Source organism: Fundulus heteroclitus, chromosome 16, assembly GCF_011125445.2.
Source record: "Fundulus heteroclitus isolate FHET01 chromosome 16, MU-UCD_Fhet_4.1, whole genome shotgun sequence".
Taxonomy (NCBI): domain Eukaryota; kingdom Metazoa; phylum Chordata; class Actinopteri; order Cyprinodontiformes; family Fundulidae; genus Fundulus; species Fundulus heteroclitus.
In genome coordinates this window covers 13,224,304-13,249,313 of record NC_046376.1, presented here as the reverse complement: position 1 = coordinate 13,249,313, position 25,010 = coordinate 13,224,304, and the positions used below count along the sequence as shown (strand labels likewise).

Below are 25,010 nucleotides of genomic sequence, written 5' to 3'. Positions count from 1 at the left end.
TTATATAGATTAATCACACACAGACTGATGTTTTCAAGACTTTATATCTGTTTCAACGACTTTCCTGTTACAACTATTGAAAACACATTTACATTTTATTAGAAAATTACATTACAGCAATAAAAAAGTATGTTTAATACCTGTTTAAGGGTACTCTTAATCCTCCATACGAACCACATTGTTACACATTGTCAAATTTATAGAATATAACTATACATACATACATACATACATACATACATACATACATACATACATACATACATACATACATACATACATACATACATACATACATACATACTCGTACTACGCATTTTAGATTGTAAATCATTTAACTGAGCTGTTCTGTTTCTTGTCAGCCTGTGTTACTCCTACAAAAAAATCTAAAAAGATTCACTGAATTGACAAACACTTTCCAAATGTCACTTCTGGATTTGGATATTACAGCAAGAACGTTTTGGAGATATCTTTCTTTGCTACCCTGTGTTGACAATCCATTTTCTCCTACTCTTCATGCTCTGATGCAAAACAAACCACATTAGCTGATCTAAAGATCAGCTGTGGCAGCGTTGAACGTTCCCAATTTTTACATTTTTGTTCTTTTGCGATTGCTTTCATATCCATTTTTCATCTTGCTTTCATCACAATCGCTCTCTGTTTGTCCTCTCCAATGCGGTCTGATCTCTATGGTTCATAGATATTTGGATCCCAGCGATATGACCAGCAGTTACTGCTGGCAGGTGTGAAGAACAAACAAAACCCCCCCCTTAAGCAAACCCCCCCAAAAACCAATTTAGGTCTGTGTGCTTCCTCATATAGACAAACTCGATGACTGTTATGAGGAGTAAAAACAAATCAGGCAAATATGCAGCCCAGCCACACCTGTGTGCCAGTTATTTGAGAATCATACTCTCTGCAAGGTGACAAATTAGACAACCACCCCATGATTCAATGAATGTGCGGCTGAAGTTTAATGATGATGAGGAATCAGAAATGCTGCAAAAATAACTGGCGATCTGTCAAGTGTAGTGGTGACAAATAATCAGCCATCCTGCTCATTGATCCATCTCAATCCATCGCAAGATCTCCGTCCAGCTCAGGGACAAACTGTCCCCAGCCAAAAATAGGCAACTATATGAGAAAACCAAGAGCTGGCAGATTTTCACAGACCAATGAGCATGCAAGCTGACTTTACTACTAAAAAAGTTTCAGTGAATTGGTAGTATATACATATTTACACAAGGTTTTCTTATGTTTTAAAAACAACATATGGTTAATATTAAAAATTCAACGAACAGCGCTGTGAAAAAGTATCAGCCCCATATGAAATTCTGCTTGTTTGTTTTCTTCCACACCATTAAAATGTTTCAGGTGTTTATACTTTCACACACGCCCGTGATTAAATGGCTTTTTTTTTTTCCTGCTCAGTAACTGAAATTATCATTTGAAAACTGGATTTTGTGTTTACGCTAGTTTTACTTCATAATCTTAAACATGCATGTCCAGCAAAAGCAAATAGAGAGGAAATCTCTTCGGTGGCCATGCAGTTTCACAGCGCTGTAGCTGCACCTGAATGACTAACAACATATTAATGTATATTGTATTGAACTGCTTTCCAAGCCAAAACATCGCCACAGATTCCGACCTTGACTGTCTCTTTTTTTTTTTTTGACCCCAGCCATCAGTTCCTATAACAAATTACGTCCATCCATCTTATGTTCATCCATATTGCTTCCCCAAATGTATTAGACCGCAACCACAGAACACCTAAGCCTTTGCAAACTTAACAAACCCTTCATAATGAATGTTTGCCATCTACACACCTTGTCATTTGCTTTCTTACTTCGCCGTTCATCACACCAAGGGATGAAAATGTCAAACAAATTACATCATTGCTCCGCATTGATTTTTTCCTCTCCAAAACAGGGCCCTTGATTTGATAAAAACCATGAAATCGATGCTCTAAAAAAGACACCAATAAGAAATCATTTTTGGTAGATTCAGTTGGAGAAACATGGATATTGACAGAAAGCAACGAGCGTGTTCTTTTTTTTTTCAGATTTTTAATTTGATCCAAGGTTTCTCAGTGATACCAAAGAGTTTGCTCTTTTAAGTTTATAAGTTGATTCTTGGCATTTAGCACCATTTCTTCCTCCGAGAAGCTGCTAGCGTTTCCTGGCACGGTACATTGAAGTGTTGTGTCTCTCTGCACATATATGCATAAATCTTCAGAGCCCACCTCCAGGAAAAGAAAAAGGAAAAAAAGAGAGAAAGGATTGTCTTTCTACAGCTCCAGCTTTATTTTTAGAGGCTGGATGTTGATGAGAGAGAAGAGAAAGCAAGAGGGTGAGAAACAACATCACAAGTGGGGGAAGGAGGGAGAAAGGAGAGCGAAGAGGGAGAGACAAAGTGGCCAGGGCGTTGTGTTGGTTCCTCTGCGTTTCAGGAGGCTGCACATTGGAGAGTCCTTCGTCTGAGCGAGCTGGAGAGAAAAAGGGGACGTAACCGCACCAACCTTTCAGGAGCAGGCAAGGGGGAGCAAGGGGTGGGGGTGGGGAGGGGGGGAGTGGGGGTCTCTGGAGCTGCTGCCATATAAAAAGCCAAGCCTGAGAACACGGCACCACAAACTCACCACACACACACATGCACACACACACACACTCACTCACAGTGGCTGCTCTGTATCTCTCACACTCACCCACTCTCATTATTCTCTGACTCTCCCTCCCTCTGTCTCGCTCCCTCTGTCTCTCACTCCATTCCTCTGGGCTCTGCATACTTCTTGCTTCTTCTCACAAGTCACATTCTGTTTGTAAGTATGCGCTGAATGCCTCCCCGTGTATGCTTGGGTTTCCTTAAGTCTTTTTCTATGTTTGAGTGACTGCTCGCCTACTTGAGTGTGACTGAGTGGAGCAGCAAGCTGTATTAAGTGTATGTGGGTCTCTGTCTCACCCTCACACACTCGCCGCTCCTCTCGCAACTCTTCCTGGGATCTCCGGGTTCCTTTCCTCGGTGACAGGCTCCCCACACTAAACAGTCACCATTTCCGCCCCCGGGAGACCCACGCTGGCTGCGCAGCCCCTTCCCCGACTCAGCATCGGGAGGAAGACCCTGGTGGCGGCCGCTGTGGGGGTTATGCTGGTCTTGGTACTGGTGGTGCTCATCCCAGTACTTGTCAGCTCCGTGAGTACAGATGCCAGCCACTACGAGATGCTGGGCACCTGTCGTATGGTGTGTGACCCTTACCTGAACAAGGGCACACCGGCCAGCAGCACCAGCTCCACTGGTCTGCAGGGAGAGGCAGAGGCACTGACTGACCACAGCAACGTTCTGCCGCCGTCCACCTTGCAGCAGGGCCCACAGGGGAAGCCTGGCAGGCCAGGAAAGCCCGGACCGCCTGGACCACCCGGACCACCTGGACCTCCCGGCGAGCCGGGCCCACCGGGGCCAGCCGGGCCCCCGGGTGACAGAGGGGATCATGGAAGGACTGGGATTTTGGGTCTGGGGGGTAACGGAGCTATCAGCACGGCCACCTACAGCACAGTGCCCCGGGTGGCCTTCTACGCCGGGCTTAAAAACCCGCACGAAGGCTACGAGATCCTAAAGTTTGACGACGTGGTCACCAACCTTGGCAACAACTACGACGGCATTTCGGGCAAGTTCATCTGCAGCATACCGGGTACATACTTCTTCATCTACCATGTGCTGATGAGAGGAGGGGATGGCACGAGCATGTGGGCAGACCTCTGCAAGAACGGCCAGGTGAGTGGGCTACTTTAAAAGTTTTTCCTCACTTTCTGTCTGTCCTGCGGCGCTCCCGCTCTGAGATCCATGTTTTGGCTGAAGTTACCAGAAAGCCTCCAAATAAAAAGGGAGATGTTGGGAAAGGAAGCGGGGGCATTTGTAGTCCGGTTGAGAGCGCGCAGCTGTGGCGCACATCACTCCTGGAGTAAAAAAAAAAAAAAAGAAGAAAAAAAAAGTGATGACTGGTGGCAAAGCGTCTCTTCCTCGACTGATGGGTCCCGACTGGAGATGACCGCGCGTCGAGATCCAGAAGATGGTGCAGGCTGAGCTCGTAGAGCGAGTAAATCCTTTATTCTTTAACCGGTAAACCTTCCGGAGATCCGCTCTTTTCTTTCTCTCTCTCTCTCTTCCTCTCTCCCAGTCCGTTTATTCTAAAATTAGTAATGAACGGCGCAGATTGTGGCAACTTGTCATTCGGAGCACTTCAAAGCGGGAATGGAAATGAAATGAAAGAAGACATTCTTTTTAAGCCGCAAAAATAAATAATCATCTCCCTCCTACCCTGTATTTACTTATTTTATTAATCATCTATTATTATTATTATTATTATTATTATTATTATTATTATTATTATTATTATTATTATTATTATTATTATTATTATTATTATTATTATTATTATTAGTTTGTGGAGTGCCAGTTTTTTCTGTAGTCTTGGAACCGCTACTCCAGACAGGGGATGTATAATGCGCTACATCCAGGCGTGGACGCTTGTCGGAGTCCGTTGCCTTACTGCGCCTGCACGCATCCACTTTCAAAGTCGTGTTAAATGCGCTTGTGTGATTTATTCTCGTCCTCCTTGATGCCTCGTTTTCTAACAATATTGTGCACCCGGAAGGGTCCTCTCCAAACGCACCTGTCAGTACGCTCCGCAACTTCCAGCCTTCCGTCGGATCTTTTTTCTCTTCAAAGTGGCGCCAGCAAACGTGTTTGACTGTAAAACGCGTCGCCCTTTTTAACTTATTGACAGTAGAACCATATTTTAACCGGCCATGTGTTGTGGATGTAAGCGTGTAACTCAATTTGTTCGGGCTGATTGTGTCCAAAACGATCCTGGATTGCAAAAATTACGCACTTAAAGACAACCAGTATTTATTTTTGTGCTGCCTGAAATCACATGAACCTCGTTACAGTTGCATCTAACGAGGCAAAATGCTTCATTTTAACCATTTCTGGCAGATGCTTTGGCTAATACAGTGTACAATCATCAGAAATGACAAATTAAGACGTCTTACTGTGTTGCCCTTCCCAAAAATGCATATTTAATGTATAAATTGATGCTTAAGCTCAGCTGTACTTTGTTTCCTGTCACATGAAATCACAATGAATTATGCACAGAGACAAGCACTGATGTGATGGGACATACAGCTGCTGGAGGTTATTCAATCTTTTGCAGCATAAACTGATACATAAAACACATTACTTAATCCTCGTAGAGGTTTGTAGTTTGCATAGACGACTCTCGTCTGTGGAGAACACGTGTCAAAGAATTTGAGATAAATCACGAGCATTGTATCAAACAAAAAACATTCCAAACATCACGCTTTTAGTCAAAACCTTTTAAGGGTCTGTGCTTTTAGGAAGATGCTCAAAAAGTTCTCACACACACATCTTCGACACAAGAACCCATGGTGGGGTTTCTACTGTGCAAGTCAAGGTCTTGATATGTGGAGCTGGGATCAACATGAACCTTCAGTCTCACCAAAGGAGCCATGGGTTAATTTATTTACCCGCAACCATATTCTCAGCGAGAAATCAAAAGAGAGTTGCAGCGATCACCTTCTAGGCATAATGCCTTACTCAACAGTAATGTTTATGAGTGGGTGTAAAAGCACTGATATATAGAAGGGGGTAAAGGAACATATGTTCCTATAAAAACGCCTTCTGCTCTTGCCTCATTCTACTCTCCAGAGGAAGGTGTGGAGGTACTTAAGTTAGCAGCACAGTGTTCATCTCCTGAGACCTGGGTAATGTTTTAAAAGTGGCAACTGCTGCTCTGTCTCTGTCCTCCTCTGTCCCATGCATGCGCAGCTTATGCATAAATGAGCAGTCCTCTCACTGTTTTTATTAGGTGGCGTGCTTGGTTTAATGGAGGAGCCCCCCTGAGGATTAGTTTGTGTAAATGACTGTGAATGGTTATAAATATTTGTCCAACTTATGCTTCATCGCTGATGAAGTGCTGAAAGTCGAGCAGAGGCTCCTATGGCCTCGTTGGTGCTTTACTCAGCTCATTAAAGCTGCAAAAAGCTGTTCTTTGAGTGGGGGACAAAGGAGGCTGGGGAATTGCAAACAATACCAGTGTTTTATCTTCTTTTGGAGTCAGCCAAGTGTTGGGATTCTGAGGGCCTGCGCAGCGATGTTTTCACCTCAGCATGTGCTTCTTCCAGTTTTAGAAGTTGCCTTCTTTCTTCTCAGCTTCCGCTTGTGCTTCTATTCGCTTGGTACAACGCGACTGGACGGCCCCAGCAATTTCCCCAGAACTTGGACAATCTTCATGCCAGACTCGTCATGCAAGCCCACCAGACTTCATTCACTTTGCAACGAGCTTCGCCTCCTTCGTTGCTTTCACTTCTGGACGCTAAGCCTAGGATCTGAAACTTGCTTTAATGAATCAATGCTTTGCTGCGACGTCTCTGGGACACGTTCTCTGGGACTTGGCAGCGACAATGAAGACAAATTTTAAGCGGCGGGGAAAAGAAAAGAGGGGCAGAAAAGACACGGTTATTGTTCTATTGTGCCATCTTGTCGATTTAATTGTAATTAAAAAGCTTGAACCAGATCCAGGATGTGTTTGCGCCTCTCCTCTCAGCTCCCTTCTTAATATTGTTATTAATCCGCAAAACCGTTTCAGAGTTAATTAAAAGCAATGACTTCAGCGTCAGTCTCAAGAGGACCATAGTGAATAATCACTCTGTCTCCTCCTTTAATAAGCCTCAACGTCCTTCGTGCACATGTCTCTTCCCTCGCAATTACCATTGCAGTCTACTCCTCATACCTACACACAAACACCGACACACACCGGCACTTCTAACCCGCTGCCTCGACCCACCCCAGCAGTGCAGTGCCCTCCAAATCTCCTCTACAGTCCACAGATCCCCTTTTTAGAGGCACAAAGTTTTTATCTTCAAAAAAGAAATAGGCAAAAAAAAAAAAGAAAAAGTATTGTTCCGAAAATGGGAGCGAGGGAGAATTGGATTGTGACACCTCACAATCGATTCGCTAAAAATGCAGCGCCTTTCGTATTGTTCATTGTTCTCAAGTGATGCATTGCTGTGTAGCACAATGAGTTAAAGTATGCTGCCTCCCTTCAAACTTTGCTTTTAAGGAAAACTTTCACCCCCCCCCCTCCCCTACCTTCCTTCTTCTTTTAGCCATTAAGCATTGCTTGGCTTTTAGTACGGTCACATGTCATTTCCTTGTCAAACCATTCGTCTCAGACCATCTCCACTCGTGAAGGCGCCTCCGGGAGGTCTTCAGCTCTGATACACACGAGCACAGATTGTTTATCCTGTTGCAGCACATCCAGGTGAAACCCACGCACAGTGTTTAGCATCTGGTGACAATTCCAACATTTAACACGGGAGCCGAGCCATCTGGATTGGCTCTGTTGTGTTGAGTGTCAGAAGGATGTTAACAATAAAAAAAAGAGATGTCGCTAAACCTATTAACATAACATCAGACGGTATCTCTTTATTTTTCAAACTCAAAGCATCCACGCTACGGCAATACTTGATTTGGCTTGATTGATTTTAGCATTCTGGTAATGTTTAGACCTGCGATTCCTCGTTGTGCACTGAGGAGCCTTTGTGTGTTTGCCCGGTGTAACAGAGGCACTCTGTCTGAAAGAGACAAGCGGGGTTTGAGAAAGCCACCCTTAGTCCCTCAGCCTTTTTGCTTGTGGTATTGATCCCCTTATGTGCGAATGCATGTGTGAGAGTGCATGCTTTTCTTTCCTTTCCTCTGACAGACCTGTTTCTTTCCGCGATGTGTGTATATCATGGCACTTCTTCTATAATCAGCTTGAGACGTAGCGGAGGCGGACCTTTTGGCCTTGATCTGCTGTGTAATTGGACATTGGATTTGACACTCTGCCGAGTGGAACATTAGAGCTGGCCTAATTAGGTGCGAGAGCTATTAAATGAAGATTGGCCCGCGTTGTTAGAAAATACCACACAGATTGGAAATGTCAAGATGACATCGGGCTGTCATCTGGAAGCGCGCTGAAGAAAATCCATCATTTCTTGGAGAAGCTTTTGAAGTTGTTTGAAAACTGCCCAACATTTTCTCCGTTATAGTTCAATTACTCCCGGAAATGTTAACAAACTACGAAGTTGCACCTCAATAAATCCACGGTATAATCACTCGGTTGGTGCTTGTCTTGCATGAATCATTGCATCAGCGCAGTGTGGCATACAAGTGGTTGATCCGTGTTCTGCCCTGAGGTGTTAAGGGAATTCTGGTTGCGCCATTTGGCTTGTCTGCATTTTTGGGTCGGGTGTCTCTCCCATCATGCCTACTCCATAGATTCTCTATGGGTTTCAGATCAGAGGAGGTTGCAGGCCAATGAAGCACCGTAATAACATGGTCATTAGGAGTACCTTTGTCAGAGTAGCTAGGGGCCAGGCTTTTCTGGATAATGAAATCAGCATCTCCATTAGTGGTGGTGCTGTAATCGTGGTAAAAAGCTATACTGACTTATGCCTTGATAAAACACACCGGGCCAACTCCAGCAGATGACATGGACCCCCCCCCCCCCCCAAATACCCGCTAATTGGGACAATTTCACACTGGTCCTCAAGCAGTTTGGATTTTCAGCCTCTATACTCTTCCTCCACACACTGTGTGCTTGAATTCTAAATAAAACACATTTACTTTCATTCTAACTGGATTGTGGACAACTGAACAACAATACGGTCTTATCAATCCTTTGCCTTAGCAAGATAGTGAAGCTGCACTTCATGCCTTACAAACCTCTACCAAACCATCAAAAGTACTTTGTTTCACAACCCCTCTCAAGGCTGCAGGTTTCTCTATTACTTCTGCACCTATATTAGCACACTTTTTCCTTCCACTCAACTTTTGATTAATGTGGTTGGATACAGCACTCTCTGAACATCCAGCTCCTTTAATAATGAACTTTTGAGGCTTATTGTCCTTGTAGGGGGTGACAATAACTTTTTTTGCTGTCAGGTCAGCAGAGATGATTGTTTAGACCATAACATTGATGTACCATAATCCTTCTTCTATTGACAATTCTTCTTTTTGATTCATGTCATTTGATATGATTTTGCTTAGAGGTATGTCAGTGAAGAAATAAACAGTATGTCTAAAATCTACATTAGTGTCACTTTATTAAATTAAGTTGCTGAACTTAACTGAATTCTCAGTGCTGTTCTAATTAATTAAAATGCACCTGCTCCTTTTTTTTTTTTTAAATGAAGAGACATTACAGCTTGACAGTCTCCCCCATGCATGGATTTATGTGAATAGGAAGCTGGTGATATAATGCTAATGTGTATTGTCTCATGTACAGAGCAAGCCAAAACATACAAACTAAAATAAGCCCGTCTCCTGTGACTGGCTGACTCAAGAATGCACTAATGTTGACTCACAAAGCTTCTTCATTATAATGAGGGCCATATGGGAGATCGACAAGTGCCCCTGAACCTCTTATGCAAACATATCGCTCTCTGTTTCTCCCCACGCCCCTGACATTTAGATGTCCCCTGAATTCAGGCTTTACTGATACCCACAATTATCCTCTCCCTCCTAACGGGAAGGCTGCAAGTCGATGACTTAAAATGGCTTAGCTGTCTGCTGCATAACTCAGAGTGCTTAACACCTCTTGCCCTCCTCAAATTTAAAACAGTTGGAGCTGCCCGGAGAGTATTGGCCGCCATATGAAAAACATACATCATAAGCAACCTGGCAGGAGCCCCCCCCCTTCAATCCAATACAGAAACCCTTATTCCCAAATAGTCCCTCTTTTATGATCTGTGTGCCTCTGGGCTTTCGAGGAACTCAACTGTAAAAAACGGGCCTTGTGTTAAGGACTCAGTTCAGACAGTTCAGTGAGCAGTGATCAAGGGTTTGGTGTTGGTGCTGGTGGCAGAAAGCCTTAGTAATTAACTGAGTGTGATGAGTCAGATAAGGGAAAGAAAAGAGGGGCTGGATGGTAGGTCAGAGTTGATGCCCTTTTATCCAGCACTGTTTTCTTTTAGCTGAGCTATCCGTTTCCATTACCAGCTTCTGATGCCCATATTCTGTCAGTTTGCAGGATCCTGGGTGCAAGGATTTGGGATATATGCAATAAACTGATGAAATATTGCGCCAGAGGTAATATTAGAACCACTTTAAGCAAGTTTATCTGGAGGGGGGAGAGACATTTGTGCAGCAATGCTGATTTCTTTTAAATTAGGCTGTGCAGGTACGAGGAGAACAGCTGGCGAAATTAATTCAGGAGATTTTTTTTTGTACTCCCGTCTGACAGATGGCAAATCTCCTGTTACCATTTCATTTTTCTTACCATGTTTTGACTTAGGTTTCCTCCAGCAAATGAAACTGTAACACATGGTGCTTTGTGACACGACAATTCTCTTGCATATCATCGTAGCCTCCCGGTCTCATTATTTTAGCAGAATTGCAACCCCTTGTTTATGCGTGTAAAGCAAGGAAAAGAAGCGGGGAAAATGCTGATGAATCTGCAGCCTGTCTCCGGGCTTTATCCTTGTTACTGTGTGCGTTTCGCATGCGTGTGGGGCCGGGAAACGTTGGATCAGGGCTCAGAAAGCAAAGGCAAAGCCATCTAAGCTGCCATTAGGCATGCGGTTCACGGCTGGAATGTTCAAACACAATTAGACGGCTGCACACTTTGATTTGAGAAGGACCAATAGACTCGTTGATCCAAAATGGAGGCTCAACACCAAGTCAACAAATCCCCCCGACAGGAAAGCCACAAGACACGTCCTTGTCACTGAGACAAAGCCTTTTTGTAAGATCACTGCCCCGGTGAGACGTTTCAGACTTCTCAAACAACAGATCAAACATTAAATCATGATGATTCTCATAAGCTGATTTACAATTAATGCTCGGTGCAATGTTACGCTGATTGAGCGCCGCGTCGTTTTTAACAGAGGTTGAGCGACGAGTCTCTTCTTCCGACCCATGAACTCAAGTGTGGCGCATCGTTTCTCGCAGGATTGCACGATTTTTTTCACGACTGCGACGTCTTTCACGTTCAGATTGCCCGAGTTGAAGGAAGTTTGAGAGAATCCGCGGCTCCCCGCTACGGGCGTGCATTAACTAATAAACCAAAGCGCAGCCCTGGATCCTCTGTCCACAGACAGAACATTATTCAATCAAAGCCATCACGCTGATGATGTGACGAATGCAAACACGCACGAGCAGCCACAAGGAAGACAACATCGCTGACACCTCATTTACCATCGCTGAGGCAGGCGCCCGCGGCCTCACGCTTTGTTTGTCCTGTCAAAGTTCCTCTACATATTCTGTGTCAAGGTCGCGCAGTGCCAGTCGGCTGTTTGTCCTGCTCCTCACAAGCTACATATCTGCCATGCTGCCTGCATGCGAACCCTGGGCTCGGATCCCTAACAAGTTCTCGGCACGGCGAGGAGGAAAACAAAAGCACAAAGAAAACAAAAGCCCAGAGAAGAGGCCCTCCTCATCATTATTTCAAAAATAGAGTCTTTATCCATGCATGTGTGTCACTAAAAGCAAAAAGAGGAGGGGGGGGGGGCGCAGCAGTTAGCCTCACACGGGCGTGAAAACCATTAGAGCAGAACAACTGAAATAAAACAAAAATACTGCCATGGAAGAGCTTGGATTTTTTTTTAGGATTTTACTTTAACCAGGGCTTTGCTTATTGGCTTCGTTCTGCGTGACTCCTTTCCACCGACAACAACAACAGACAAACCCGAAAGAAATCCAAAAGAGCCCAAGAAAAATGTAAAAAAAAAAACAAAAAAAAAAAAACGTATCTCTTCACAAGCCTAATGAAGAGAATTTCTCGACTATATGACACGTCTTTGACATCGCCAGGGGTACCGGTGCTCCGGTGCGCCTACCTGCAAAGCAAATATTTTGAGAAAATTTCATTAAAAATCCCAGCTGACAAATCCTCCAGAGCCGTCATCAGCTGCCTCTCCCCGCAGGCCCACAGCACTAACCCTCTAATAAGATGGTGTTTACTTTGCACACTCGTGGCATGCCGTATCATATTAATATGCGCCGGACGCCCGGCATCCGAGGATCGCAGTGGGAGGCGTTGTTTGCACATCGATATGAACTGTGCTAGATTTAATCATGTGGATAAACAATAAAATAAAATACAATTCATATATATATATATATATATATATATATATATATATATATATATATATATATATATATATATATATATATATATATATATATATATGACTCCTGCATCTCACGACCTTTTCAAAGTATTGCACAGTTTAGATTCTTAAAGCGACAGCTCCACTTATTGTCCCGGGCCCTGCTCCGGAGAAGCCTGAGAAACCTTCAGCACATCATTGTTTCCAATGCAGCCGCATCGCGACCGTCAGGTTCAACACCCAACTGCGCTTGAGGACTTCCTTGTAAATGTGAAGTGTGCTGTCTTCATCATGAGGAAGGTCAGAAAAAAAAAATGTCCTCGCAATTATAAAACCAGCTCCACAAAGACTGCAAAATGAGCAAATGTGACATATCCCTTGTAAATGTCATTAAATGTTTGATTAAAAAGAAATAAAGCAAAGGTTACTCCTCCTTTCAAAGACTAACAAAAGAAACTTTATTCATTTACTTTTTATAAAGAGGGTCTATAATGGTTGATATTCATAAGGTGATAAAATACATTCCTTGCCTAACATTTAGAGAATTTGACCGGCTCTTATCAAGGTGGCATTTGAAGAACTTCTGGGTCTTTTTTTTACACAGTTAAGATCCTTTATGAGCAGTAAAAAAAAAAAAAAAAAGACTATTCAAGCTTCAAAGTGTGTGGGAGGGCACTCTGGATAGGGCCAAGGCTTACCGACTCCAACGTGATCTCACGGCTCTATGTGGCCTCTGTTCTGTTCCTGTATGTTTTTCTTCATTAAGAAGCTCTGTTTAAAAGGCAGAAAAAGCGCCAGCCTCGCCCCGCGCAGATGCATCTTCAATTCAGTGAGCTGCGAATAAAGCTAAGAACGGCTGAGACTTTTTGAAACCCACAGTGAAATGAGAGTCTTATAACTCGTAAGAAGGCGTCACATGGAATCTAAGAGGGGTGGAATATTATCACGTACAACTAAGTTGATAACAGGAGACGTAAAAAAGCATAGCTGCGAGTGGTACATGTTTGAAACTGCTGCGTTATGTTTGAAATTTGTACCTGTAACACCTCATCTCACCGTGAAAGAAACTCCAGGGCTGCGATCAAAACATATTCCATCTAAGTGCTTCTTATGATGCTGAGGAGATGAAGTGTTAACAAAACACTTTTGCTCAAGATCTGAATTGTCCGGGTTAAAAATGCAGGTTTTCAGACACAGGGCTTCACTCCTTAAACCCTTTTTTCTTTTAAATAGTATTTCAAGAACAGTTTGATTCTATGACCTGCGGCTACCGCCTCCGTGAGTCTCTCATTGGGTTCCTCTGGGGAGGAAAACAGGCTCTGAAACGTTTCCCTCCCTGTTTTCCCTCTTTAGAGCTAACCCTTTTTAACTCTAGTGCCAATTTAAATGGCTGCTGTAAGTGTTTGTGCGTTCTCATGTAACAGCTAATCAAACCACTGGCTGCTCACGAGTTCATGCAGGCAAGTCTTTACGTTTGCTGTTTTAATAAGACTTTTCCCACCTCTTCACAAACAAATGATCCAGCTGCAGCTTTTTTGAAAAAAAAAAAAAAAAAAAACTGGAGTAGATTAACTTAAAGCTCTGTGCATTGACAGAGAAAGGTGGAAAGTGAAATATGCGACATCTGCCGTGTTTTCTGACTTTAAGATGAACCTACGGCAGGTTCATTCATTTAGAATAAATGTAACTTTCTGTATTATTGACACTTCCTCACTTCCTCTAACATTTGTCAATACAACCGCTGTTTTACCACCCCCCACCCCCACCTTCGAAAAGCATTTGCACACCTACCTGAGACAAGCCGTAGCGAACAGTGGACTCGACACTTTCCATAATGAGCCACAAAGGGAGAAAAAAGAAAAAAAAACGCTTTTTTAATATATGGAAACTATTGATTTTCATTCGTCCTCACTGAATAGACTGTGTGACTAATAGGCTTGTTTAACCACTGGCAACATCGAATGACGTGCAATGCTTTATTTTTTTCCTCTCTGGAGAAAATAAAGATCCTTTTATTCAATAACACTCAATTTAGGTAACAAATGGTGACACTGTGTTAGTTAGTAGCTGTTTATTTGCACTGAGATGGCGTTTGTGACTAGTCAGTGTTGTGCATGAGCAGGGGGAACTTTTTTTGGAGAACATTGATGCTGTTTTCAAAATGATAAGCTGAAACTGATGACTTTGAACAGTGCTCTATTTGGGCATAATTTGGACATTTTTGGACAATTATCAGCTTCCTTAGACAGAAAACAGTCAGGTTAATGGCTTGGTGTGAACACATTTGCCCCATTCAGGCTCTGTGGGGTCCTGCTTTTGGTAATGTCTGCTTCTCCCCTAATTTTAAACTTGACTGCAGGGTAGTTTGTTCTGAGCATTCGGCATTGAAGCCAAATAGCCCCGGATGTTTTGAAGGAAATGAAGCAGTGTCCTCATCAGAAAAAGTGATGACATAATGGACGTAGACTGTGGAGCTAAACACTCTTGGGGACCGGCAGCTGGCGATTGTTCTTACAGTGTCTTAGTTCACTAATCATGCAGTTATTAGACCGGTTTTTTTTCCAAGTTAGAGCAGTGCTGCTGAGACTTTTGGAGGACAAGAAGTTCCCTCCTGTTCTGCAGTTACAGTAGAGCGAAACTGTTTCCTCCATGGGTTGGAAAGTTTTTTTTTTAATATCTTTTATCCTTTTATAAGGGGATCTGAAATGTTTTTGTCATGAAAACAGGAAAAAAAAATCCCTCTGTTAGAGCATCCAACCATTTTCTATACCAGCTTATCCTAATAGGGCCCAGTGGGCTGGCGCCTATCTCCAGCAGTCATTGAGAGGAGGGAGCTGGACTGGTGGTGAGTTCATCTCAGGGCAACGCAAAGACACACTGGACAGAGAAGCATGCAGACGAGGGGAATTTGGAGTAACCAGTTAACCAAATAGTCATAATAATAATAATAATAATAATAATAATAATAATAATAATAATAATAATAATAGTTATTATTATTATTGTTATTATTATTATTATTATTATTACATTGATAATGTGCAAACTTTTTCCGGAAAGACCATAGGGCAGGATTTAAAACCAGGACCTTCTTGCTGCAAAGGCAGCATACTGTAACTTTAATAACATACAAAGCAAAAAAAAGCCCAACGAAACAAAAAGCAAAAAGGACATTTTCAAACACCTATATGACTGTATTTTTATCTCTTGTTCAGGTGGCAGACTCAATACAGTATTTTAAAGTTAGGTTATCTGGAGTTTGATTTCTTTTTCACCTATTTACATTGCTCAGCCTGTGCACATTGTTTGGTCTTAGCTATATTACTGGATGTGAATCGAACCTGCCTGTCTTGACATAAGATTTGTTGTGTAAATACCTGACTTGATTTAAACTGATGTGAATGGTGCATGATTTGTAGAGCACGTTTAGCGGTGTGTGCTTCAGAAAGCAGCAAAGCAAACAAGTTAAGAACAAAATATGAGTCAGGCTTGACTAGAAAAAGAGAATAAAATCTCACAGAAACTGGACAGATACCTATGAGAAGCGTCAGACCTAATTTAATCTTCTACTTTATGTAGTTTTTGCTTGAATAATTCATAGGTCAGTGTAATTGGCTGAACAAAAAAAAAATTGAAGTAAGTAAATGACATGAAATGAATGAGTACAATATGCATTTATAAACCTAAAAAATTACCTTGAGATGCATTTTTGAAAAGATAACTAAAGTTTGGCTCTATCGCAAAGAAAAATAACAATATTGACCGTTTAAAATATCTGTAAAAAGACTAACGATGTAAAGGTTGCACATATTTTTTGTTTAGTTTAATTAACATTCATTCAGAAACCCAACATAATGGCAAAGAAGTGGTGCAGTAACACCTCTATGTTTTTTTTTTTCTTTTTTTAGAATACTTTTAAAATTTATGCCATTGTTATAGAGAATGTGAATTATTTTGGGGTTGGGCTAAGCCTGCAATATTTCAGGATCCTAACAATGGCTCTGACTTGTTACTGCCAAGGTTTCAGGGATAGAGAGTGAGCAAGTACAGCAGAGAAAAACAAGGCTTAATGTCCTCTGTACAGGACAGGAGCTTTGAAAGGATCAAGGAGACGCTGTCCTTTGTTTTGACCGTTTAATACCTAAAGAATACACGCCGAACAAGACACAGAAATAACCAATCAAGAAGCACATAACACAACCAAAACAGGCCTTTTGGAGAAGAAGAAGAAAAAGAAAACCTCATGCACAATACGTGTCACGGTTACTGAGTTTCCCTTCCAAGTTAAAAGCACTCCCTGCTGAGCAATAAGTGAGATATTTAGGATAAAATTAACCAAAATCATTCTCATGTGTCACCTGGGATGGAAGTAACATTCCCTATAAACCATCAGTCGTCTCCATCAACTACGTCTTAAGGCCCATTCATACCTCACGTAAAAGACGGATACGGATACGTGTGGAGTGTTTCATACGTTCTAATCGTCGATTTCGTCCGTATTTTGACACAAAAATTGGGAGCTTACGATTACGGACGAAACGGATCAATACGGAGCAATACTACTGGAAAAGGTGGGGGCGCTATTGAGTTTGTAGTACAAAATGTCAACAAAATCACGAAGAATGTTATAATTCTGGGCTTTAAACAATGGCGGTATTCGAGGAACGACTTGCGGAGCTTGTCCGCAACTACCCACACATATATGATGTGTCGTGTCCGGGGCACAGGGACAAACAAAAAGTTTACTTACGGAGCAAATACAACAAAATCACGTCTTGGACCGTCTCCATGTTTGATCAATGACGAATTATTGGCGCCCAGCACTGCCACCTAGAGGAAATATTGGTTATTGCGCACCTCAACATAAAAGACGGACGGAGGTATGAAGGAGTCAACGGATAGAACGTACGGACAGAAATACGGACATGTAGGCCACACGTAGGGTATGAACGTGTGGCCTTAGAGGTACGGTCCGGAAATACTCCGGTTAAGAGTGCAGCCCGTGTTTACTTCCTGGTTCCTGAGCCAATCATTTGAGAGTGCCCAGCTTTGCCAAAAGAGAGCGCAGCATTTGGTGTTTTACGTTGGCAAAAGAGCAGCAGGCTGCTAACATGGAAGTCAGTAAGAGAAATAGGACATAATACAACATCATATACCTGTCCTGTGTAAGTGAAAATTCAATGGGGTTGGTGGGAAGTGTATTTGGCTGCATTTCACAGCAGCCATGGACCTATAGTGGCTGGCTGTTGGCCCTTTGAGGATCTCCGCTTCTCTGTAGGCAAGCTGATTATTCAACAATACCAACTTACTTTGGCTGAATCATCTTCGCTCATCATCTTTAATCTAGCTGCTCAACTTCCTCGCCTCTTTTGACTTGGCAACCTGTGTGTGTGTGTGTGTGTGTGTGTGGGGGGGGGGGCATCACGGACGCTATCCGTTTTGTGTGTTGTTCCGATTTGAAACATTATGTGTCATTATTTCTTATCGCATGTTTAATTTTAAGAATTGGGTAAATTACCAATAACAAATTAATATTAAACATAGTGTGAAGGGCTTAGGTGCTGAAGTATGAACACACATTAATTCATTTTAACTCTGTGAGCTGAACTTAGAACTAGCCTTGGTAAGGGTGAACTGGCACCACAGTGAAGTTTGTCATAGCCAGCAAAGATACAAATGTTTAAAACCCAAATCCCTGATTGTTCTTTTTTTTTTTGGTCTCACTGCAGGTTTATAGCTTCCATTGTATCATCTTCTATTTGTTTAATCATATTAAATGTAAGCACAAAAGTGCCACAAAACATCTGCTGCACTGCATAAGTTCTGGACTAGTGACTAGTAAATGAATATAAAGGAACATGGAACCACAAATGCAGATGCATCTCTCTCCTCTGCTCCTGCTGCAGCCAAAAACAGCCTAAGTGACAGATACAGTGTGAAATTCAATTTATTAAAAGTCTAAATGTCTTCATTTTGAATGTTCATGATGCGCTGACAAAAACTGACCCCGACGAGCCTCTGCCAGGGCTGCACTTTAAGCACATCCACCTCTTACTTGTTCCAGAAGTTTATTGCTTTCAGTCTGGTTTTCATTATATATTGATGTTAAACTGGACTGAGATCAAGTGGCACTGTTGCACTGCAGAATGCCATTGATTATCTATATCTGTCCTTTAGCAAACATCTCTATTGTCCGAGAGGAATAAAGAAAAGCAAAGGAGTCTGTTTACTTCCAATGTACATTAACGCCTCAAGAAAACTTTAATTCAATGCGGGTCTTTTTGGTTTAAGTTCAAGTCAATCTAAAGTTTATCTAATAGGCAATTGCAGCATTTTTTGACTTCAAGGGTTTTCTCTACTCGTTTATGAGCAAGAAAGTTCTATGAACCCAAATTTCAAGTCGTCAAACTTGAAAGAGCAACGGAGATACTAAAAACACAAATTCTGAACTTTTTTTTCACAAGGTTTTATTTACAGAAACATATTGACCTAATGCAGCACATTATCTTTAAAGATAATCATCATCATATCAAATCAAGTTATTTGGAGAGGTGTGAAGTCCCTCTTTTGCATTTAAAGGGATTCCACCTCTGAGTTGCTCTCAGCCACACGTCAGAGCCAGGGCAAAAGAGGGGCTGTGGGGCAACAGTAATGAGAAATGCAAACAAAAAACATCACAGTTCCAATTTATATAGACCACAACTGAATTATTTAAATCTGAAAAGGTAGGGTTTAAAAGAATATGTACACTTTAACACTGAAGCATGATGTAAAATCCTCATGCTGCAGCGGTCAAACCTAAACATACTGTTGTGTTCGTTTGTGCCAATCATACACACAAACCACATGCATGAAAAATAAGCTCTTATTTTAGGACTGGTGCTGCACTGAAACTTCCTCTCAAGAGAGACGCTGAGTGTTTGTAGTGAAGCTCTTAATTACCCAGAACAGGATACTGAGAAGCTGCACCAAATGCCCTGTAGTCACACTCACACGTTCACTGTCACAGAAATACACTCTGTGAGCAAACACAGATGGAAAAACACGTCTCTTTTACTTGTTTGTCATGCTGATCATTCCCATGAGCCTTGTCAGTTGTTATCAGATACTCCTGCTTATCTTAAAAGAGAGCCCTAGTTGTTAATATTTTGCTTCTTCACTGTATTTTTGAGTGATTTCCTTCCCGGTGAAAAGTGCTGTTGCGCTTCTGAGACTCGTTCTTTCCACAGACCTTTTGTTCCAAGGTTAAACCTGAGTATTTTTTCTCTCAATTTTTCTTCTTTTTTTTTTTTATGAAAGACCACTGGCTCAATTGAAACCATAAATCTGCTTGACAGAAAGGGCTGAGGTTTGACTGTCCCTCTTGTAGGTCCTGTGGGTTAAATGTCAGCTCTGTCCAATAATTCTTTTAACTTCACACTTTAAAACTTTTCAAGGCTCACCCAATTTAGTTTTTTTCTCTCCTTCCGTCACAGTTTGAGCTTCACTTGTTTGATTGCATTTGAATTAGTTCAAAGTAGTAGAAATTATATCATGAATAATAAATAAATACCCGCCTCTTGGTTAATTCTGTCCATAGCATTGACATTTTCTTGTTTGTTTCTTTTTTTTGTTGTTGTCTCATGTGGAAGTCATAAATTGATTTTCTTTATATTGAAAATAACCATCAATAAAAATGTTAAACATGATAAAACCCTTTTTTACTTAAATTACATCCAAACACAACAATATATAGTAAATGGTAAATGGACTGAACTTCCGTAGCACTTTTCCAGTCATATTGACCACTCAAAGCACTTTACACTATAACTACATTCACCCAGTTGCACTAACGCACACAGTCATACACTGATATGCAGATCGGTAGGCAACTTGACGTTAAGTGCCTTGCCCAGGGGCACATCGACACGTGACAGTGAAAACTCTAAAGCTATCAATGCATTTTTTATTTATTTATTGCATTAAACCTCCACTTCAATTCAATTTATGTTGATTTATATTGTAAACTCTCAACAAATGTTATTTCAATGCACCTTACCAAAAAAAAAAAAAAAAAAAAGCTGGAATAATACCTGAATATTTCATTTAGCTGACTTTGTTTTTGTGTTAAAAATTAATTGAAATGTATAAAGTTTAACTTACGGATTCAGAGAGGTGAAAATTTGTTAACATTTCTTACTGAAGGACTCTTACAGGTGTAATGGAAGAATATTTTTGCCAACAGATATCTACAGTAATTTTGTGGGAATAAGAATAAAAAGTTAATAGAGCGCACACCAGTTTACACCATTTCAAGAGCGCCTACTAGTATGTTTTTATAGAACCTTACAAAAGGATTCACACCAATGCATTTTTTTTTGAAAATCTGAAAAGTGTGGAGTGCATTTGTATTGTTGCCCACATATACGTAATACACTGGTTGCAGAAAACTAATATTACACATCGTCTTCAGATGCCCATACCCATGGAAAAACTAGGTGTTGGCGGCATCATGCTGTGTGATCTGTCCCTGTAGTCTTTAGCAGCTACAGGGATGCAGGTCATAATTGATGGGAAGATAAAGCATCTAATTACAGGCAATCATAAACAACATCCTGTTAGAAGCAGCAAAAGTATACATGTGTATTTTGTACACTTTCAAAATCACCCTTCTCAGTTGCACACTGAATACCCTTTTTAATACCCGTACGGTCTTTTTCTTTATTGTAAACGTTTCCGTGCTGCTGATACATCTGAGTCTCCCCTCTTTGGGACGCTAAGGACATTTCTATTTCTGTTATAAATATGGCTCTATAACTACAGAAAGCCACAGAGCTGCAATATAATGGTTTAGAGTTTCACTTGTTATTTTTGTTTTAAAGTCATACATTCTTCTTCTTTCCCTTCACAGTAATACACTTCTTTGTCTTTGTGTATCATATAAAATTCTGATAAAAGAGACCAAAGTTTTTGTTGTAACATGATAAAATGTTTAAATAATGAAAATGGGGTGAGTAAGCAGGACTCTTTGCAAGATAGTTATGCTTTGTTTAGTTTTAACAAGATGTGACAAAATTTGTGTGAAATGGGTACTCCTTTGCCTGAGTTAAGTATTTTTGAACTCATTTTAGGGACATATTTAAACCTTTACATTTTGCTGGAACCTCTTCTTTTTTATCATCACCCGGGTCACTAGAACTGCAGATACCAACAGGCACATGTTGTAAAAGATAATATTTAGTCATCGTTCTTCATTCAAACAATACATAGACACAGTAAGGTGTGATAATCGTCCTTCTGATTTTTGTAAGTTCTGTAAAAACATCCAGCAGCTTTAAAGCAACAATTATCAACAAGCCTCTAAAATAAAACACACACCCTAGCTTTAATTGGGTGAGTACTTGCAATATTCTGTAGTTTGGATGTATCACCATGCCTCCATCCAAAATCTAAAAAACAATATTTACTAGAGAAAAGGATTTCATGATAAATGTAAACTGTATGCTTTCACATTTCCCTATATCTATCTATGCCTGTTTCCAAAAATGGGCATCTTAACGATCTTTCACAAGAATGTACTGTCTTAGCAAGGTGTTATAGTTCAGATTTAAAACTGAGATTAACTCCAAATTTAGTATCTAGCTGTCTGAAAAGAAAGACAGACTGACAACTGATTCAGAACATATGCTGTGTGAATTGAGCTATATATGTACATATGGAGTACCTAACAAGCCCATCCATTCCGCTTCATTTCCCCCCCCCCATTTCTGCAGGTCCGTGCGAGTGCCATTGCCCAAGACGCCGACCAGAACTATGACTACGCCTCAAACAGTGTCATCCTCCATCTGGACGCAGGCGATGAGGTGTACATCAAGCTAGACGGAGGCAAAGCCCACGGTGGCAACAACAACAAGTACAGCACCTTCTCTGGCTTCATCCTCTACGCGGACTGAGAACAGACAAACAGACACGGCGACTGTCAAAAAGGAAGATACTCAGAGACAGAGTTTCATGAACAGGGGAGGGGAGGGGGGACTTTGTGTGTGTTTAAAAAAAAAAAAAAAAAGAAGCCAGAATGCGTTCTAGTTTTCCTAATTCTCTCCATCATTGCAGTCACCTCTGCTTCATTTCCATCAGCCAAGACATCCAGGCTCCGCAGCCAAGCCGGGATGGAAAGCTCCCCGAGGACCCGCTAAGACCAGCTAGCAGGTGGCGTGGGAGGAGTGGGGTGTTAGCTGGGCTGGTTTTCCGCACCCCCTTTCCACAATGCCGACGTGTCTGAAGCTCCTCACTTACAGTGTCTCTCCTCTTTAGCCCTGCTCCATTGCACAGAGATAGCAACAGAAACGGCAACCCTGCAAAAAGTGGACGGCTCCACCTCTCTGCTCCACAGCGGCGGCAGTCAGCTGCACCTTCAGTGGACTGGACTGACTGAAACCTGTAGTGTTGTTCTGTGCAATTTACCTAGATGGTGTTTTTATTTTTATTTTTTTTTTGACATGCATACTATTCTACACAACAGAGATTTAGAAAAAAAAAGAAGAAGAATATAAAGAATATATTTGTCCCTTGTGAAGATATCCTGTTTGAATGAGAGATGTAATTTGTGATGCATATAAGAGATCTAACAACTGGAAAAGAAATATTTAAATCATGACTTTCAGTATCTTATTGCGGTGGGTGTTTTTCCTTCATCATTGGGTATTACAAGGTATCTACTGTATATATTATTCATGTGGAGAATAATTATACATTCTGCACTTCCAATATATATATATGGAAAAGGTAACATCTCGTATAGATAACGCGCCCCTCACACTGTCTCTTGCACTGTCACACAATGTCCTGCTTCTCTTTGGATTAAAGCAGACTTTAAATAATCTTTTCATTGTTCTGGCTTCGTGTTGCTGCTTCAGTGGGCACAACAAGCCATGTGAAGAAGTTAAATCTTAACATTCACGGGTCGCATAGCACTGATCCTTTCTTTTTCCTTGCAATGCTGGTTTCTGAGCTTTCTTAGGCAGCAAAGAAACAAACAAAAAAAAAAATAATAATCTGGCTGTGATGCGGAGGGCAGAAATAAAGAGCGTCCAGCAGATTAGTGGTGGTGGTGATGGGATTGGGGGGTGGGGGTGGGTTGGGGTAAGGAAGCCACTGGAGCAGTGTAACAATGAGTGCGCAATTTTTCTGTTTCAGCGTTTATCTCTGGATGTCATCCATTCATTAGCTGCACATGCGCTGATATGCAGGCGTTATGGTGAGATCTATTCAACATGGAGCCCTGACAGCTTGTGTGAGAGTGAAACTGACTGCCTCTCATGATTGCACGTCTGACTGTGTGTTTATGTGTAGGTGTGTCTGAAGCAGTATGTGCGTGTCTGTCCTTTCGCATGTGCCATAACTACATCACTCTTTTTTTTTTTTTTTTTTTTTTCCAGAGTTGCAGTATTCTGTGCTACAGCCAATGACACATATTTAACTCGGCAGCCAATGAGATTGTGCTCTTTTGGGTGGAGCCTCTATAGATACGGAGAGATGAACAAACAGCCTGTAATTGAAATCTATGACTTGTTTATCTTATCTTTTGGAACTGTTGAATACATTTAAATAATAAATGGGATTTTTTTGAGTGACTCGTCTCAAGAGACTTCTTGAATCCCAAATACACTAATTAGGGGAAATGATTTTCAAAGGATCTCATCCACGCTGCGAGACTAACTAGCTAAAGCAAACATTATGACTGGAAAATTGTGTTCCTTGTTCTGTGTAAGCACAGAATCTTAATAATGGACTCACAGAGCAAACAATAATAATAAAAATATTCCTATCGGCAGATCCCTCGTCTATCTTTTCCCTCAAAGGAGAGAAGTATATTTAGGGTGAGGGGCATTTGGGGAGCGATGTTTCTGTTTATCCGACCCAAAATTATTCCTGGAGCTTCTTTATATCTGTAAAAAAAAGTGCACTTGCAGATAATGACCTTCCAACTATAGCAACATCAAGTGGTGAAGTAAAAAAAAAAAAAGCACAACAAAAACAGCTTTGAATGGAGATGAGTCCCTAAGTGAAAGCAGGCTATTCCTCAGTTGGCAATCACAGTGTCTTTTAACAGATTCCCATCGACAGAGGCGAGATATACCGGGTGAGAAAGTGAGGACAGCGGAGAATATACGGAGGGAGGAAAGATAGGCGAGGAGCAGAATATAGTTTGACAAAGACAGATGGAAATGCGAAAGAAAGAGTGGGCTATAGAAAGAGGTAATGGGGAGGGAATGGATGGGGAGGGGGGGGGGGCAAAGTGAAATCTAAGGAAGACAGACAGACAGCGAGGCATGCTGGTGCCGATTTGGGGTGACGAGGGAGGAGTGCCGGATTGTTTTCAGGGTAGACTGATTCCCTATCGGGCCTGTGTAAGGTGTCAGGAGAGATTAGTGAGCGTGAAGCTGGAGGGGAGAGGTTGCGATAGCTTTAGATTGGACGAGTGTCAAGGACTGGACATTCCTCAGACCTGCCAGGAATGGGATGTGACACTGCTTGCCCTACCTTGATCCTGAGAGAAGCGCACAACCATCTGTCCATCATTTTGCCGTTTCCCTGAAGTATGCAACAGGTTTATCACATTCACAGTGTTGGAGATAGCACCATTAGGGAAAGGTGGCTACCAGCAGTGCGGAACGGTCCAAAACCTGACCATTTTCTGTAGTTTTCCATTCATTCATCCGTCTATTCATTCATTTTTGCGGGTTTGTGCTTAAATAATCTTATCCTGCAGGAAGCATGTTAACACGGGTCAAACATGTTATGTATCATGGAAATATTTTCAGTTAATGCCTTCTCAAATAACACAAAGAAGATATAGAGATA

The 25,010-nt window shown here is 41.6% G+C and overlaps 1 protein-coding gene across 1 annotated transcript; it reads left to right on the top strand.

Moving 5' to 3' along the window:
* The first annotated feature begins 786 nt into the window (after positions 1–786).
* Positions 787–23,779, top strand: LOC105937378 (C1q-related factor). Its single transcript, XM_012878656.3, has 2 exons — positions 787–3,765; positions 21,920–23,779. Exons 1-2 carry the CDS (start codon positions 3,139–3,141, stop codon positions 22,097–22,099), a joined length of 807 nt encoding a protein of 268 aa, XP_012734110.1. The 5' UTR covers positions 787–3,138; the 3' UTR covers positions 22,100–23,779.
* The last annotated feature ends 1,231 nt before the right edge of the window (positions 23,780–25,010 follow it).